The sequence below is a fragment of the Capra hircus genome, assembly GCF_001704415.2.
Source record: "Capra hircus breed San Clemente chromosome X unlocalized genomic scaffold, ASM170441v1, whole genome shotgun sequence".
NCBI classification, from domain to species: Eukaryota; Metazoa; Chordata; class Mammalia; order Artiodactyla; family Bovidae; genus Capra; species Capra hircus.
The window spans coordinates 21,026,718-21,044,266 of NW_017189516.1; the positions used below are offsets into that span (position 1 = coordinate 21,026,718).

General features: G+C 50.7%; 2 protein-coding genes across 2 annotated transcripts; both read left to right on the forward strand.

The window, feature by feature from the left end:
• The first annotated feature begins 4,006 nt into the window (after positions 1-4,006).
• GATA1 (GATA binding protein 1) lies at positions 4,007-6,988 on the forward strand. The gene is made up of 5 exons (XM_018043633.1): positions 4,007-4,275; positions 4,775-5,152; positions 5,256-5,401; positions 5,914-6,039; positions 6,468-6,988. The coding sequence occupies exons 1-5, from the start codon at positions 4,056-4,058 to the stop codon at positions 6,837-6,839; spliced, it is 1,242 nt and encodes a 413-aa protein (XP_017899122.1). The 5' UTR covers positions 4,007-4,055; the 3' UTR covers positions 6,840-6,988.
• Positions 6,989-15,144: 8,156 nt separating this feature from the next.
• On the forward strand, positions 15,145-16,662 carry LOC108634293 (histone deacetylase 6-like; the record flags this gene model as incomplete). Its single annotated transcript, XM_018043634.1, is given in 3 exon segments — positions 15,145-15,174; positions 16,327-16,449; positions 16,533-16,662. Coding segments are annotated over 2 exon segments (223 nt in total), but the record flags the coding sequence as incomplete, so codon positions are not given.
• Between the last annotated feature and the right edge of the window lie 887 nt (positions 16,663-17,549).

Genomic DNA, 17,549 nt, shown 5'->3' on the forward strand with positions numbered 1-17,549 from the left:
CATGAAACCATATCTGCTATTTTCATTTTATCTTGCTTTCAGCCCATTTTTGTTTGACTGGACACTGAAGCCCACAGAAGCCCAAGTCAAACAGGGTCCAAGAATCTACAGGGTGGGCAGGTGGGGTGGAAGAAGGCCTCACTGCCCAAGAGGTGCCCCACCAGTAGGGGGCCCGCCCCCTCCCCTGGCCTGCCCCACCCACTGGGGCACCAGCCACTCCCTGGAGAGGAGGGAGGAGGGAGAGGGGAGGGAGGGAGGGAAGGAGGAAGGGAGCCTCAAAGGCCAAGGCCAGCCAGGACACCCCCCGGGATCACATTGAGCTCGTCACATCCCCAAAGCAGCTGAACCCTCCGCACCAACCAGCCCAGGTCAGTCTCAGCCCCCTAAGAGCCCCCAGCAAGGCAAACCCTGGGCCTGCTGCCCCTTACTTCAAGGCTACTCCCCCAGCCTGCTCTAGGCTCCCCAACCCACCACTGGTCCCCAAAGTGTCTACCACCCCTGAATCCCCTGACAGCTCTTCCAGACCACCTCTATCTTTCCAACCCCCATCTGTACCCCAAATCTGCCCCCTAAACCCAATTCTCTCTGCCATGACTCCCATCCACTGCTTCCAAGATATTTATGCTCTCCTGATCCGTTAACTCTGCCCACCATGCTCCATCTCTGACCTGCAATATGCTTTCATCCCACCAAATCCTAACCTCTGCCCCAAATATGACTTTCTCTAACCCAAACTTGTCTCTGAATTCACCACAAAGGCTCACTTTTGTGCCCCCCCAACACACATACCTATTTCTGCTCTGAAGCCCCTGCCTACTCCACAACTCCCCTGTCTCTGCCCACAATTCTCTCTCTGACCTCCCAAACCTGTCTCTGGACTGCCAAACCCTAGCTCCACACTCTTAACCCCATCGATGCCTCTCAAATCCCATACTTGTTCCCTGTGACTTCTCTCTGATGCCCTAAAACCATTTCTCTCTCTCAACTCCTTGCCTATGCACAAAAATGTCTTCATCACTCCAAACACCAAGTCCACCCCTTCAATCTGTTCTGTCACATAAATCCTCCTGTCTGCCTTCTCTAAACCCCATCTTAGCTTCCCGATATTTCTCTGTCCCCCTAGGTGCCCTCTCTGGCCCCCAATCTTTCTTCACTCCAATTGTATCTCTATTCTCAAACTCCTCCTGTGCTCCCATAAGCCATCTCTAGTCATCAGACACACCTCTGCCTGTCTATCATAACTCCATCTCCGCTCCAGCAAAACCCTTGGACCCTCACACTTTTCTATGACTCTCAGAATCCACCCCAACCCCTAAACTATAGCTCCAACTTCTCAGCTTTCTCTCTCTCTCTCAAACTTTGCCTCTGATCCCCAACCCTGTTTCTGCCTTCCCAACTTATTTCTGATCCCAAAATGTGACTTTTCAAGCAAACCTTTCACTGCTTCTTAAACTCGCATTTGTTTACCCTAAACTCCAGTTGTTCCCCAAACCCCTGACTCCTTAACCCCATATCTAATCCTCAAACTCCATCTCAGACTCTCCCAAGACTCGTCTGCCCCCAGATCCCATCTGTACTCCCTTCAGTCCCAAGGGACCCTCCCTTGAGGGCTGGGGTGGGGATGTTACCTGGGGTGAGGGGCTGGACTGAGGGAAAGCTGAGGGCCGGCCAGCTGCCTGCCACCCGTTGGGGCAGCACTTACTCTAGTGGGGCAGCTGATAAGGAGTTTTCATATCCCCCAGCCTCGAGATAAACTTTATCTCTGTCTAGAGAGTGATAACTGGGGGGGGCGGGGGGAGTTGGGTCCCTGCCACAGAGGGGTGGGCAGTCCTGGACCTGCCAAGGTACAAGGTGTAGGGACAGGGGCAGTGGGATTGGAAGGAGACTGGGGGGGTGTGCTGGTGAGGAGAGGATGAGGGGATAAAAGAACAGTGGTTAACAGAGACAAAAAGAGTAAGAAACAAATCAAGACAGAGAAAAAGGAGGAAAAAAAAAGTGAGATGGAGAGGGAGAAAAGGAGCAAAATACAGAGACATGAAGAGAAAGAAGAAACACAGAGACTCAAAGGAAGAGTAAGAGAGACGGAGAGACAGGAAAGAGTGGGAGATTCGGGAGCAGAAAAGGAGAGTGAGACAGAAATGCAGTGAGAGACTCACAGATAGAATCATGGCGAGACAGACAGGAAAGAGATGGAGTTGGAGATGAGGAGGCAAGACACTGTTCCCAGAGAAGACAGAAGGCGGCCCAGGGCCTAGAGAAGGTTGATGGTGGGTACAATGACAGGCCTGTCTGTTTCCTAGCACAACCCCAACCCAGGGCCCAGCTATGAGCCTGTCTACATAGGCAATACAATGGGTCACTTAGGCAGGGGAAGGTGGTCTTCTTTATCTCTGTCACTTCACCCTACAGACAGGGAGACCAAGGCCTTCAGATTCACAGGGCAAGTCAAGGGTAACAGTAGGTTTCCTGACTCCTCAACTGGGGTTGTGTGCAGAACGGTATGATTAGGGGTATGGGAACATTGAGAAAGACATTAAAATAAGGCCAGAGGACCCAGAGAGAAACACGAAGGAAGAGACAAACAAGCAGAAAGTGACAGAGCGGGAGAGATATACAGACATTCAGAGAGATGAGCGGAGAGGGAAAAAGAGAAACAGAAAAATATAGAGAGAGCAAAGAAAGAGATAAAAGAGAGATAAAGATGGAAAGAGAATCAGAGACATGGGAAGACAGACAAGGGGAGGAGGAAAAACAGACATTTATAAAAGCACAGAGAGAGCAAGATGAATCATGGTAGCACAGAAAAATGGGAGGGAAATAGAGAGCCAGACTTGACAAGAAGCAGGGTAGGAGAAAAGAGACACAGGAGACAAGAGATACGCACAGAGAAGAATAGAGGCAAAGGGGCAAAGACCCCTGTCAGCACCTCCTATCCAGCAGATGGGGAAACTAAGGCCTGGGCATGTTGGGGACTGAAGGAGCTGGAAAGCAGAACTATGGCAGACCTCTCCAGAGGACACGGCACAGGCAGAGGGAACACCTCCCACCTGTCCCCCTCCTCAGAGGAAGCCACAGGCCTTGGGGTGATTTCAAAAGTTGGGCGGGGATGGCAGAGATAAGCAGTGGGGGTACTGACCCCCCCATGAAACAGGGAGGAACTGAGGGGGCCCTCTGTCTGCACACTCAACGGAGGTGGAGGAGGGGAGAGTCAAGCCGGAAACCATGGGGTTTCTGAGAAAGTCAGAAGGCAAGATGCAACAGATAGGGATGAAGTTGGGGAGACAGGAGGCTGAACCCCAAGGTCTGGGGAATGACCAAGGAGTTCAAGGGACTCTGGTTCTGCAGCTCAGCCCACCCCACCTACACACTCCTAGGAGGGTGAGGGGGTGGAGGTAGAGGGAGAAGAGAAAGTGGAGGAGGAGGAGAGGAGAAAATGAGGAAAAGGAGAAAGAGATGAGCAGAAAGGGAGGCAAAGGAGAATGATGAAGACAGAAGAGGGGAGGGGAGGACAAAGGAGGAGAAGGAAAGAGGAGTGAAGCAGTTGTTGAATGGGGAAGGGGGGAGGCTAAGAAAAGTGGAGGGAGAGGAGGAAGAGACGGAAGGAGAAGAGATAGGGGACCAGGGAGAAAAGGACAGGGAGAGGAAGAGGAAGAAGGGAAAAAGAGAGAGCAGGGAGGAAGGGAGGAGGAGGAAGAGCAGAAAGTGAAGGAAGAGGGGGAGAGGAGGAGAAAGAAGAGATGGGGAGAGAAAATGGAGAGGAGACAAAACAGAAGAGGAGTAAAAGGAGGGTGTGGAGGAGAGAAAAGGAGGAGAGGAAAGATAAGAGGAAGAAGGGAAAAGGGGCAGGATAGGGAGTAAGAGAACTGAGTGGAAGAAAAGGGAGAGATGAGGGTGGACAGAGGAGGCAAGAGGAGGGTACTAGGGAGGTGGAAAAGGGGGGTAAGAGGACTAAGGGAATGGAGTGGGAGGAGGGAGAAAGGAGGAAGAGAGGGGAGAGGGGGGTTTCTGTGTCTGAGGACCCCTCCTGTCCTTACAGGTCAAACCCCAGAAGCCCCATGGAGTTCCCTGGCCTCGGGGCCTTGGGGACCTCTGAGCCCCTACCCCAGTTCATGGACCCTGCCTTGGTATCTTCACCACCAGAATCAGGGGTCTTCTTTCCCCCCGGGTCTGAGGGCTTGGATACAGCAGCCTCCTCCACTGCTGCCAGCACCGCCACGGCTGCAGCTGCCGCACTGGCCTACTACAGGGACGCTGAGGCCTACAGACACTCCCCAGGTAACTTCTTTGGGTGGCTATCTTGGCACTGGCTCTGCGCTGTCAAGGTTGCCATGGAGACCCAGAGTCAATTGACTTCAAAGAGTCAATTCTGGAAAATGAGATAAGGCTTCACATCTCTGTGCTGACTCCTAGTCAAGCCCAGAACTGGGAATGCCATTGCTCCCCAACCTGTCCTCTTGGGGTAGCCATACCGGAAAGCAATGATGGAAGTAGACAGTGGCTGGAGCTGCCAGGTAATATATGGGGCTCCAAATCCCAACAAGTCATCCTCAAAGCTCATTTGGAAATGTTGGAGGTCAGGGGACAGAGCAACCACTAGCAACCACAGGGCCCAGACACTGGAGTCACTCAAACGCCAGCAGTTCTTCTGGTCACCCGTTCAAAGCATGGAAACTTGGTCACTATATTGAGGCTCTTGGGCATCATTAGACCCTGAAAGTAAGATGAATTTAGACTGATTGTTTCTCTTTCCTCTTTCTTTCCCATACTCCCATAGTCTTTCAGGTGTACCCACTGATCAACTGTATGGAGGGGATCCCCGGGGGCTCACCGTATGCTAGCTGGGCCTACGGCAAGACTGGGCTCTACCCTGCCTCAACTGTGTGCCCCACCCGTGAGGACTCCTCTCCCCAGGCCTCAGAAGATCTGGATGGGAAAGGGGGAAGCAGCTTCCTGGAGACTTTAAAGACGGAGCGGATGAGTCCAGACCTCTTGACACTGGGGACTGCACCACCTTCATCAATTCCAGTCCCTAGCAGTGCCTACGGGGGTCCTGACTTTTCTAGTACCTACTTTTCTCCCACTGGAAGCCCCCTTAATCCAGCACCTTATTCCTCCCCTAAGCTTCGTGGAACTCTGCCCTTAACCCCCTGCGGTGAGGTTCTCAAAAAGGGACTGGGAGGTTGAGGCTGGTGGGGGTGACCAAGGGAGAGCTGGTCTGAGACTAACTCCTTCCTCCCCTCTGTCTACCCCACCAGAGGCCAGAGAATGTGTGAACTGCGGAGCAACGGCGACACCATTGTGGCGGCGGGACAGGACAGGCCACTACCTGTGCAACGCCTGTGGCCTCTATCACAAGATGAATGGGCAGAACAGGCCTCTCATCCGGCCCAAGAAGCGCCTGGTAACACCAAGCCCTGCCATCCCTGCTGTTCTCAACCTTCACAGAAATCCCAGTCCTGATGATCTATAAGAACCCACACGCTCCGCTCCTTCCCCATCCACCAGCTGTGTACAGTACCTCTTATCCTTGACCAAACATAGGCTGCAAGCAGGAATTCTATCCTCTCCCTGCACTTCTCTTCCTTTGCATCACACTGGGATCACCTTGGGGCACTTTGAACCACTAGGGATTGAGACCCTCCTCAGATGTGTTGGTTGAACTGGCTGGGATGCGGGGGAATCATGATTACTTCTAATTCCCATAATGATTCCAGTGGATGGCCAAAGTTACATGCAAATTGTGTAGCGCCCCATAAAATACCCCCAATGCCTATCCTGGCAGGGAGGCCCTCTCCTTACCCACACAGAAACCCCTAGCCCTTTCCCTGAAGCAAACCCTGCCCTCATACTGACCCTCACCTCTTTGGTCCTCCACCCAGCAGTGTGTCCATACTTACTTGCTCCCTCCCCCAGATTGTCAGCAAAAGGGCAGGGACCCAGTGTACCAACTGCCAGACTACCACCACGACACTGTGGCGGAGAAACGCCAGCGGGGACCCTGTGTGCAACGCCTGTGGCCTCTACTACAAACTACACCAGGTGACCTGGGGCCCTTGGATCCTCCCTCCTCTCCTTCCTCCCATTTCCCTTCCTTCCCCTCCACCCTTCCCTCTTCCTTTCTCCATTAGATATTTTCTTCCTTCCTCCTCCTTCACCCTTCCTCCACCCCCCACTCCCTCTCACCCCTTCACCCTCTCTCCTGATTCCCACCTGTCACCTCCTCCTTAGGCCATCAGCTAATTTCCACTCCCCTGCCCTGCCCTAGACCAGGGGCAGCTCCCATCAACCTGAGAGGCTTTCCCAAACTCACAGCCTGAAAACTTCAGGATTCTTGTCATATCAGGGTCACATTCCCTAATCCTTGAATAAGTTCTCTGTTCTTAGAAGTGGGGTGAATTGGTCATCCCTGGAGGAGTCATAGAGCAAGATGTGGAGCTGGGAAACAGCCATGGCCTCCCTCTTGGCAGGTGAACCGACCACTGACCATGAGGAAGGATGGTATCCAGACTCGAAACCGCAAGGCATCTGGGAAAGGGAAAAAGAAACGGGGATCCAGCCTAGGAGCTACAGGAGCAGCAGAAGGACCATCTGGCGGCTTCATGGTGGTGGCTGGGGGCAGCAGTAGTGGGAATTGTGGGGAGGTGACCTCAGGCTTGACATTGGGCCCACCTGGTACTGCCCATGTCTACCAAGGCCTGGGCCCCGTAGTGCTGTCAGGGCCTGTCAGCCATATCATGCCATTCCCAGGACCCCTGTTGGGCTCACCCACAGGCTCCTTCCCCACAGGCCCTGTGCCTCCCACCACCACCACCACTGTGGTGGCCCCACTCAGCTCATGAGAGTACAGAGCATGGCCTCAGGGCAGGGTCTGGTGTTCCCTCCCCATTTCTAGCCAGCAGTGTGTCCTATCCAACCTTCTGGGACCCAGAAAAACCTTGGGCTGGACCTTCAAAGCTTCCGTAAAATAAAACCGCCAGAGTCCTGAAAATGGAGGTGTGAGTCTGTGTGGGACTGGGGTGTGTGTATGTATCTGTGTCCACAATTATTTCATGACACTGTGAGCTGCCATGTGTGACCATGGGAGATGGCACATGGGGCTTCACAGTTGTAATGGTATATGTGAAACCAAGTGTGACAGCGTCCAGGTGGTACGAGATAGCACGTGCACCAACACATCATGGTGGGAGCCAGTGTGCAACAGGCAATAGGGATGAGGCTGTGTGACATGACGTGCGTGACTCCAGGTTCCCCTGAAAGGCTGGGCAGGGGTGAATGTGCGAAGTATGTGGAAGTGTGTCAGCGGCATCATGTGCTGAGTAAACGTGTGGGGTTGTGCACCAGTGGGGTGATCTTTGATACAGCATGATGGCATGTGCACTGGGCACAGAAGTGGATCCATACACATTTCGGAACATTGAATAAGAACTGTTATATGATGGTGTGTGAGGCACAGCAGTGGGGTCTGAGTCTTAGAATGTCTTTGTGGGTCTGGTGACAACAGTATTTCTGTGCAAGTCCGTATGTGTGTGAGCATATCGTGTGGCGTGGGCCATGTCCCAGTGTCTCCGAGTGGCTGACAATGTATGTGTTAGTTGTTCAGCTGTGTCTGACTCTTTGCAGCCCCATGGACTGTAGCCCGCCAGGCTCCTCTGTCCATGGAATTCTCCAGGCAAGAATACTGGAGTGGGTTGCCATTTCTTTCTCCAGGGGATCTTCCCAACCCAGAGATTGAACCCGGGTGTCCTGCATTGCAGGCAGATTCTTTACCGTCTGAGCCACCAGTTTCAGTTGGTGTAAGCCAGGAACCCTCTTCTAAGGGACATCAGACATCTGAGGACAGGAAAGGGAGGAAGGGGGGTGGGAATGGTAGCCGTCAAGTAGGTCAGAAGGCCAGTGCAGGACTGTGAGGCTGTTTATGGGCCTTTCTGTCACTTATCTCTTAACTCTCTCAACCCAGATAGGCCTGCAGCCCTGTGGGAAATGGTAGAGAATTAGCTGGGGAGATTAGGAGGACAAAGTGCCCTCTGGGGGTGATATTTAGACCCTGAAGGTCGGGGAGCTCCCCACAGTACCAGCTCCCGCCCCAACACACCTACCTACTCACCAGGGTGAACTGCTTCCCGGAATGTGGAACCTGTACTTCCATTTAACAAACCCTTACACAGGAGCAGTCAGGTGACATCCTAAACCAGACAGGTTAAGTGGCTCGCCACAGCTGGCCGAGGCTTTCCAGCAGCTCCTAACAGCAAGCAGCACCTTTAACTAAGTGCTCACTGTGGGTCGGCAACAGCTGAGAGACTTCAGCTGCCTTAGTTCATGAACACCTGGAAAAAAAAAAAAGCCTGAGGAAATTGCATTCATGCTCATTTGACTAATGAAAAGCTAGGCTCAGAACTCACCCTGACCACACTGAGTTTAAGGAGTGGATTTTAGATGGGTGACCCTCCCTTCACTATAGTGAGTCTTCAGTTCAGTTGCTCAGTCGTGTCTGACTCTGTGACCCCATGAACTGCAGCACGCCAGGCCTCCCTGTCCATCACCAACTCCGGAGTCCATTCAAACTCACATCCATCGAGTCGGTGATGCCATCCAGCCATCTCATCCTCTGTCATCCCCTTCTCCTCCTGCCCCCTATCCCTCCCAGCATCAAAGTCTTTTCCAATGAGTTAACTCTTCACATGAGGTGGCCAAAGTACTAGAGTTTCAGCTTTAGCGTCATTCCTTCCAAAGAACACCCAGGGCTAATCTCCTTTAGGATGGACTGGTTGGATCTCCTTGCAGTCCAAGGGACTCTCAAGAGTCTTCTCCAACACCACAGTTCAAAACCATTAATTCTTCGGCGCTCAGCTTTCTTCACAGTCCAACTCTCACATCCATACATGACTACTGGAAAAACCATAGCCTTGACTAGACGGACCTTTGTTGGCAAAGTAATATCTCTGCTTTTGAATATGCTATCTAGGTTGGTCATAACTTTCCTTCCAAGGAGTAAGTGTCTTTTAATTTCATGGCTGCAATCAGCATCTGCAGTGATTTTGGAGCCCAAAAACCTCACACTTAATTGGTCTGGTTCTCTGTACAGCTTCTCCCCTGGAGCCCCAAGGTGGGGACTGTGGGCCCACATATCTTGAACACAGCAGGCGTGAGTAGCTGTCCTGAACAGAGCAGCATCCCTTCAGAGCAGTCACTACATTAGCCCATGTGAGAATCATAGTGGTCCACACACTCCTTACAGGAACTGTCCACAAGGGCCCTGGCCCTGTAAAAGCCTGGTTGCCCCTACAGGACCCCAGCCCTCTCAGCCTGGAGGAGGCCTAGTCTTCATCTTGAATAGAAACCCCTCTCAGAACCTGTGTGGAAATGTGCCTGGCCCCACCTTGCTCAGGAATCTGGGTCTGCACCCGCTATAAGAATGGCTGCCCGAGCCCAGTACAGAAACCTAGTTCTGGGACTCTAAGGGAACCCCTTTTTCTAATTATCAATAGGAAACCCAGCCTGACTCTGGACAGGAACACCAGCCCGCACCTTGCACAGGAGGAACCCCTGGCCTCCCATGGCACAAGAACCTCTGCCTTACTCCTGCTGGCAATCTGGAACTCCCACTGAAAGAAAGTCCCTGTACCACCCCTAACAGAAATGCCTGTCCTGACCCTCTTCCCAAGTCTCACTCTCTTTATAGGAATCCTATCTTGACCTTGGACAGGACACCTCTGTCCTCACAACGTACTGGAGCCCTGCCCTCCAGGTAGCATTTTCAAAATACCTCACTCACTAGAAAATCTAATGAGTTCAGAAAATCCAGACTGAGTTTAGAAGCCCTTGCCTCCATGGTGGACAATAACTCCTAACGTCACTCTGCACAACAAGCTGATTTCACAACCCACCACACAGAGCATGCAGAAACTCCTGCTCTAACTCTCAACATGAACCTCAGTCTTGAGCTTACACAGGAAGCCCTGTGTTAGGGACACCTGTCCTAATCCTCAACTTTAAGCCCATATCTCATCCTATGCAGCCACCCATGGTCTCACTTGGCACAGGATCCCCCTCCCAGACACTGTACACGGCTTCCCCTCCTCACCCTATGTTTGCGCCAGGGCCATGACTCTCTACAGGAGGCCTTGACTATAATTGTTCTGGAACTTCTAATCAGACTTTAAGCAGAAAACCTTTATCCTGACTCTCCAAAGAAATCCTTAACTTGACTCATTTATAGGAACCTCTGACCTGATCCTTTACAGGAACTCCTAACCTTCCCCTGTGGAACACCCCTGTGACCCTGCATGAGAAGCCCTGTGACTCTCTATGACAGCCCCTTCCCCAGTCTTGTCCCAGAAGCCCCACTTTTGCTCTTTACAGGAGCCACTGTCCTGACCCAACAGAAGAAACCCTCACCTGAATCTGTGAAGGTGACTGTGTCCTACATCTGCACAGGATCTCTGTCCTGATGCTGCGTGGGACCACCCTCTGAGTCCCTTCAGGAACTTGTGTCCTGAGCTGGTACAGAAAACCCTGCTCTCACACTCAAAGGGAACCTCTGACTTGAGAGACATCCAAGAAATGAACCAGTATAAAAACATCTATCCTGCACAGGAACTTCTGCTCTGACCTTGTTAAACAATCCAAAATCTGAATCACCATGATTACCTGTCCTGAGTCTGTACAAGAACCCTGGCCTCCTGGAGTAGAAAATGGCAAGTCACTCCAGTATTCTTGCCTGCAAAATCCAATGGACAGTGGAGCCTGGTGGGCAACAGTCCACAGGGTCGCAAACAGTCGGACAACATTGAAGTGACTTACCATGCACACTGCTACATTTAAAATAGATGACCAACAAAGACATACTGTAGCACGGAGAACTTTGTTCAATGTCATGCGGCAACTTGGATGGGAGGGGCGTTGGGAGGAGAATGGATACGTGTATATGTATGGGTGAGTCCCTTTGCTGTTCACCTGAAACTATCATAATATTGTCTGTTAATTGGCTATAACCCCAACAAAATGAAAAACAAACAAGCAAGCAAGCAAACAAACAAACCCTGGCCTAACCCCTAAGAGTCTCTTGATCTGCATCTCTTGCCACCCAGCTCTGATCCCATGCAGAAATACCTGGCCTCAGTATGTTATGATCCTTTGGCCTGACCCTCTACAGAAAACCACCCTCTGTCCTCTAAAGGAACAGCCATGCTTAATCTTCCCAAGAAAACAATGCCTTCACATCCTCCCCTCTCACTCCACAATGTCTCCAACCCTCATATTTTTCTACAAACCTGTCTTACCAGATAATAGGGTCATTCTTCAGACCTCAGACAAGACAAAACAACCCGACCCTGTAGAGAAACCTCTACAGGTGGAGAAACCTCCACCTCCACCCCTGTCCTGATACATTAAAGAGAATTCTCGATAGCAGTGCTGTCCAAAAGAAGTACAATTCTAGTCACATGTGTAATTTTAAATTTTCACGTGGCTGCATTAAAAAGAGAGAAAAACAGGTGACGTTAATTTAAATGATATATTTTATACTTTACCCACTATAATTGAGTACAGTTGACACTTTAACAACAAGGTGGGAGGGGCACTGACAACTCCGAGCAGTGAAAATCGTGTATAACTTTATAGTCAGTCCTCTATATTTGGTTTCTCCACATCAGCAGTTTCACATCTGTAGACTCGCAAAGAGTCAGACAAGACTGAGTTACTAAGCACAGATTCGACCAACCTTGGATCATGTAGCAGTAATATGTATTGAAAAAAAAGTTGCATACAAGTGAACCCACAAATTGAAATCCATTTTGTTCAAGGACCAATAGTATTTCATTTCAATATGTAATCGATATAGTGGCTTCCCTGGTGGCCCAGTGGTAAAGAATCCACCTGACAATGCAGGAGACGTGGGTTCAATCCCTGATCCAGGATGATCCCACATGCTGCAGAGCAACTGAGCCCGAGCACCACAACTATTGAGCCTGTGCTCTAGAGCCCAGGAACCATAATTACTGAGCCCAAGTGCCCTAGAGCCTGTGCTTTGCAACAAGAGAAGCCACTGCAATGAGAAGCCCAAGCACCACAACTAGAGTTACTCCTGCTCTCCACAATGAGAGGAATGATCACACAGCAATCAAGATTGAGCCCAGTCAGTAATAAATAAAATTATTTTAATCAACTTAAAAGTTATTGCTGGGACTTCCTGGCAGTCCAGTGGTTAGAACTCCGCACTTCCACTCTAGGGGCCCTTCCCTCGTAGTTTCATTGGTAAAGAATATGCCTGCACTGCAGGAGACCCAGGTTCGATCCCTGGGTCAGGATGATCCCTGGCAAAGGAAATGGCAACCCACTCCAGTATCCTTTCCTGAAATATCCCACGGATAGAGGAGCCTGGTGGGCTATAGTACATTGGGTTGCAAAGAATCGGGCACGACTGGGCGACTAACTCTTTCTCCACTTTATGGGTCTCAGGTTTGATCCCTGGTCAGGGAACTAATATCCCCCATGACATAGCTCACCCCCTAAAAAATATTATTGATACATTTATTTATACCAATTCAAAAAAAAAAGACTCAGTGTGTATTCTATACTTACAGTACATCTCAAGTTGGACTAGTCACATTTCAAGGGCTCAGTGTGTGGCTAGTAACTACCACATTGGACAGCATAGCTCTGTGGAGTCTATAGAATCCTGTAGCAGACATTGCTGTAGGCTCTGAAACCTGTTCCTTTTCTTTCTAGGCTCACCCACTTTTCCCACCTCCCTTATAATTAGATATGGGCATGTGACAGAGCTCTGACCAATGGAATGTGGGCAGATTGACATACTACACTTTCATACCTCTTCCATAAAATTCTGTCATAGACTCTTCGACTCTCTCTTTCCCCATCTACTAGCTGAATAGTGAGGACTCCAAGGGCTCAGAGGAGAGCAGATCTGCAAAATGGAAGTTGCCTGGGTCCATGAATGATCAGTAATAAATATTCCCAATGGATTTTGTATGAGTAAGAAATAAACATGCATCTGTGAAGCCTCTGAGATTCTAGGTTTTACAACAGCTAACATAATTTAGCACAATTAATAATAATCTAGACTGAATCTGGACATGAACACCTAATCCTAAATTTGTATGAATACAGCCCTGAACCTTTACAGAAACACCTGTGCTGACCCTGAATTGGGCTACATAATCTCTTTTGGGGCTTCCCTGGTGGCTCAGCAGTAAAGAATCCACCTGGAATGCAGGAAACCAGGGTTCAATCCCTGGGTTGGGAAGATCCCCTGGAGGAGGACATGGCAACCCACTTCAGTATTCTTGCCTGGAGAATTCCATGGACAGAGTTGCCTGGTGGGCTACAGTCCATATCGTCACACAGAGTCAGAAACGACTGAAGTGACTAAGCAGCAGCAGCAGGGGAAGATCCCCTGGAGAATGAAATGGCAAGCCACTCCAGTATTCTTCCCTGGGAAATCCCATGGACAGAGGAGCCTGGTGGGCTATAGTCCATGGGGCTGCGAGAGTTGGACACAACTTTGCAACTAAACAACCACAACCACCTCTTTATAGGAACCTGTTATAATGCAGTCTATGGAGCCTCATCCTGAATTTGTATGGGAATGCATAGCCTGGAGTTCCCTAGAAACAACTGGCTATTTCCTGTATGGAAACCCCTGCCTAGTTCCATAGAGGAACACCACTACAGAAACTATAGGAATCCCTGTCCAGGAACATTTGCTTGACCCAGTACAAGAACACCAGAAATAACCTGACCTTTTCTATGAATCCCTATCCTCACATCTCACATAAAAGGAATGCCACTCCTCAGGAAGCATGGAACCTCTGCACTCATCCTGTAAAAGAATCCCAGCCAGATAAAGGAAACCGAAGACTGACACTGTACAGCAGGGATCCACAAACCGTGACCTTCAGGCCAAAGCCAGACTGCAACCTGTTTTTACACTTTTAAAGAGACAAAAAGAACATAAAGGAGAGAAAAGGAGGGGAAGGGATGGAGAAAAGAAAGAAAGGGAAGCAAAAGAAAGGAAAAGGAAGGAAGAGGGGGAAGGAGAACAGGAAGGAAGACAATGCCACAGTGGCCATATGTGACCTGCAAAGCCTAAAATATTTGTTATCAGCCCCTTTATAGAAAAAGTTTGCCAACGTCAGCTCTAGAGAAATCTCTCTTCTGACTATTCAGAAAAATATGGGCCTTGGCTTTTTCATGACTCCCTACTCTTTTACCCTGCATCACAGTCTCAAAATGCTCCTCAGGGTGTATCACTGTCTACATGCTTTCTTTGGTCTATGCAGAGGTTTAAAGGTCTTAAAGCTGTAACCCTCTTCCACTGGGACAAAAGACATGGTCAGGTAGGAAAAAACTGTAAGGGACGAGAAGGCTCGAACAGGGGTTTGCAAGACGGTCAGAGGACCCAGCTACTGGGCAATGGGGCTGTCAATCTGTTTGTTAGTAAGCGATGTTGAACCCCAGACTGCTTATCTCTCCCACCCCAGCCTACAGCCCAGTAGGAAATGGTGAAGAATGAGACAGGGAGATTAGGAGGACAAACTGGCTTACTGTGGGGCTGACATTTAGACATGTGATGTGAGGTAGCTGGGGATGGGGTGCACAGGGGCAACCTCCCCTACGTGCTAGGCACACACTTTCTATTACACCATGGGAGTAGAAGTGACACTGTGGAGGGCCACCGCCCAAATAAAAACTCCCCTCCTGAGGTCCATTCTGTCTCTGGGCACTATCATTATCACAATTTTCCAGATGAGGAAACTGAAGCAGAGATGTTCAGTAACTTGCCCAAGGTCACATGGTTAAGTCACGTAACCTTAGTTTCCTCATCTGCAAAGCAGCCTCCAGGAACGACCTCATAGTATTTTGTCTTACGACAATGCCTGTCACATAATACTTGCTATTATCACAATTATTTGCCCCTACCGAGACTCCTTCTGCTCCACCAGTTTCGCGGCAGAATATTAGTATCTAACATTTGGTGAATGTTTCTTGTGTACTACCTTAGTGAACATGAACTCAGAAAATCCTCACATTTATCATCATCACCACTCCCATTTTGGCCGCCACCAGCCTTGTCCAGATTCCAACGCTCTCCAGGCACTACCACCAGCCCGCCCGGGCTACGTCATTACGGCGCGTCGCGCGGGAAGCCACGGGGAGGTGAGAAAGCGCCCCTTCCTAACGCCCTTGTTTGCTTGCTTCCACTCTTGAGTCATCGCACGGTAGGGGGGCGCGGGTCTGGAGGGGCCCTAAGGTAAGTGGACAGGGAATAAGGGACGGCGGCCATGGCCGATAGGACGACAGCAGGGGCGGTTGGGAGAGGGTCGGGCTTGAGCCCCGGCGCTTGGTCGAGCCGCCTGTAGGCGCCTCACGCAGGCGCAGTACGGCCAGCGTCGAGCGCAGAGAAGTGGAGTAGCCGATAGTGAGTCCACGGGAGGTGTGGCCCGCTGTGGGGGCGCGGCGGTGCGGTGCGGCACGGTCCCCTGTGTGGGCGGAATCGGGGCGGTCTGTGGAGAGACTCGGCCCAATGTAAAAGAGGGGATCACGCACCTGCGGTCGTCAGGAATTTGGAGGCTCCAGACAAGGGCGGAGTTTGAGAAAGGGGCTGCACCCGGTGAGTGGCGCAGAAGGGATTGGTCGGTGCCAATGGCGGGGCTAGAAGGAGGAGGGGCCAGCGGAAGGCGGCTCGAACTGACTGAAGGAGCTTGGTGAAGCGCTAGGGGTTGGACTTGGGTAGGGGGTGGGGCCTGTTGGAGGGAAAGAGGCAGTCCCCTGAGGAGCTGGGCTTGTCAAAACGTTAGGGTCAGGATCTAGCCAAATGGAAGGTGCTGGGCTGGCCCGATAAGGGGTGGAGTTAAGTGGATCGTTAAGGGTGGAGTCGGGGCCGGGGCTGGGGCTGGGTCTGGCTGAGTGAAAGGGTGGCTGATTATCTTGGGAGATTGGCTGGAAGGGGCAGGTTTGCGAAGGGGTGGGGTCTGCGCGAGGCTTTGGGGAATGAAAGGGTTGATAGAGCGGAAGGGGCGGAGAGAACGGACTGAGCTTGGGGGTTAATTGCTCTGTTAAAGGGCAAGACTTTGAAAGGAGAAAGAATAGTGTTAAAGGGATGGAGCCTAGTGGAATGGGCGGGACCAGGTAGGATGGACACCCGGTTGGAGGGAGAGAGCCTTGAGAGGTGGAGTTTAAAAGGCGGTCGGGAAGAGCCAGCATAAGGGAAGGAGACTAGCCTAGGGGGCGGGGTCTGGGAAGGGGCTGGTATGTGGGGTCTTCAGGGCGTTCGGGCTCCTTCACCGTCACCTCCACCCCACCCCCCAGGACCGCGTCAGGGGTGAAGTCTCCCCAGCCATGACCTCCACCGGTCAGGATTCCACCACACCCAAGGAGCGAAGGAGTAGGCACAATCCCCACTCCCCCACCCATGACTCCAGCATCACCTCGGTGAGGCCCCCCAACCTGCCTTGATGAGGGGGAGGGGGAGCAGCGGGCTGTGCATTGGACTCTGACCCTTCTCTGTTTCGCAGAAGCGAGGTATTAAAAAGGGTGCCATGCTCCGCTCCAGCCCCAGTCTAGCGGAGGTAAAGAAGAAAGGCAGAATGAAGAAGCTTAGGCCAAACAGCCGAGCAAGACCTCATCATGGGGCTGCAAGGGCTGGTGAGAGGCTCCTGGGACAATCAAAAGGATTCCTTCTAGCATATTTTAATTTCAGGTATTGTGTTGTTTATTACTGTTTGTTTTTTAGTTCTTCAGGTTTTTGTTAAACATTTCTTGTATCTTCTTAATCTGTCCCTCCAATATTTTTCCAAAATCGTAAATTACCTTTACTATCATTATTCTAAATTATTTTTTAATTAAAGAGCCTGTCTCCTCTTATTATTGTTATTCTTGTAGGCTTTTATTTTGCTCCCTCATCTGCCACATTTATCTGTCATTTCATTTGGTTTAAGTTACTGTGTTTGCGGTTTCCTTTTCACAGGTTGTTATTGTTGTTCAGCTGCCAAGTCGTGTTCAATTCTTTGAGACCCCATGGAATACAGCATGCCAGACTTCTCTGTCTTTCACTGTCACCTTGAGTTTGCTAATATTCATGTTCATTTAGTTGGTGATCCTGAGAGAGTCAATTCCTAGCCAGGTTGGTAAGAAATCCAGGGGTCTGTAAGGAGAGAAGGGTCTGGGGTTCTCAAGGAAGAGATACTACTACTACTACTACTACTACTAAGTCGTGTCAGTCATGTCCGACTCTGTGTGACCCCATAGACGGCAGCCCACCAGGCTTCCACATCCCTAGGATTCTCCAGGCAAGTACACTGGATTGGGTTGCCATTTTCTTCTCCAATTCAGGAAAGTGAAAAGTGAAAGTGAAGTTGTTCAGTTGTGTCTGACTCTTAGTGATCCCACGGACTGCAACCTACCAGGGTCTTCCATCCGTGGGATTTTCCAGGTAGAGTACTGGAGTGGGGTGCCATTGCCTTCGCAAGGAAGAGATAGGAGATTGGAATTCTCAGGGAGGAGGAAAGGACAAACGTCTTTTTTTTTTTCTT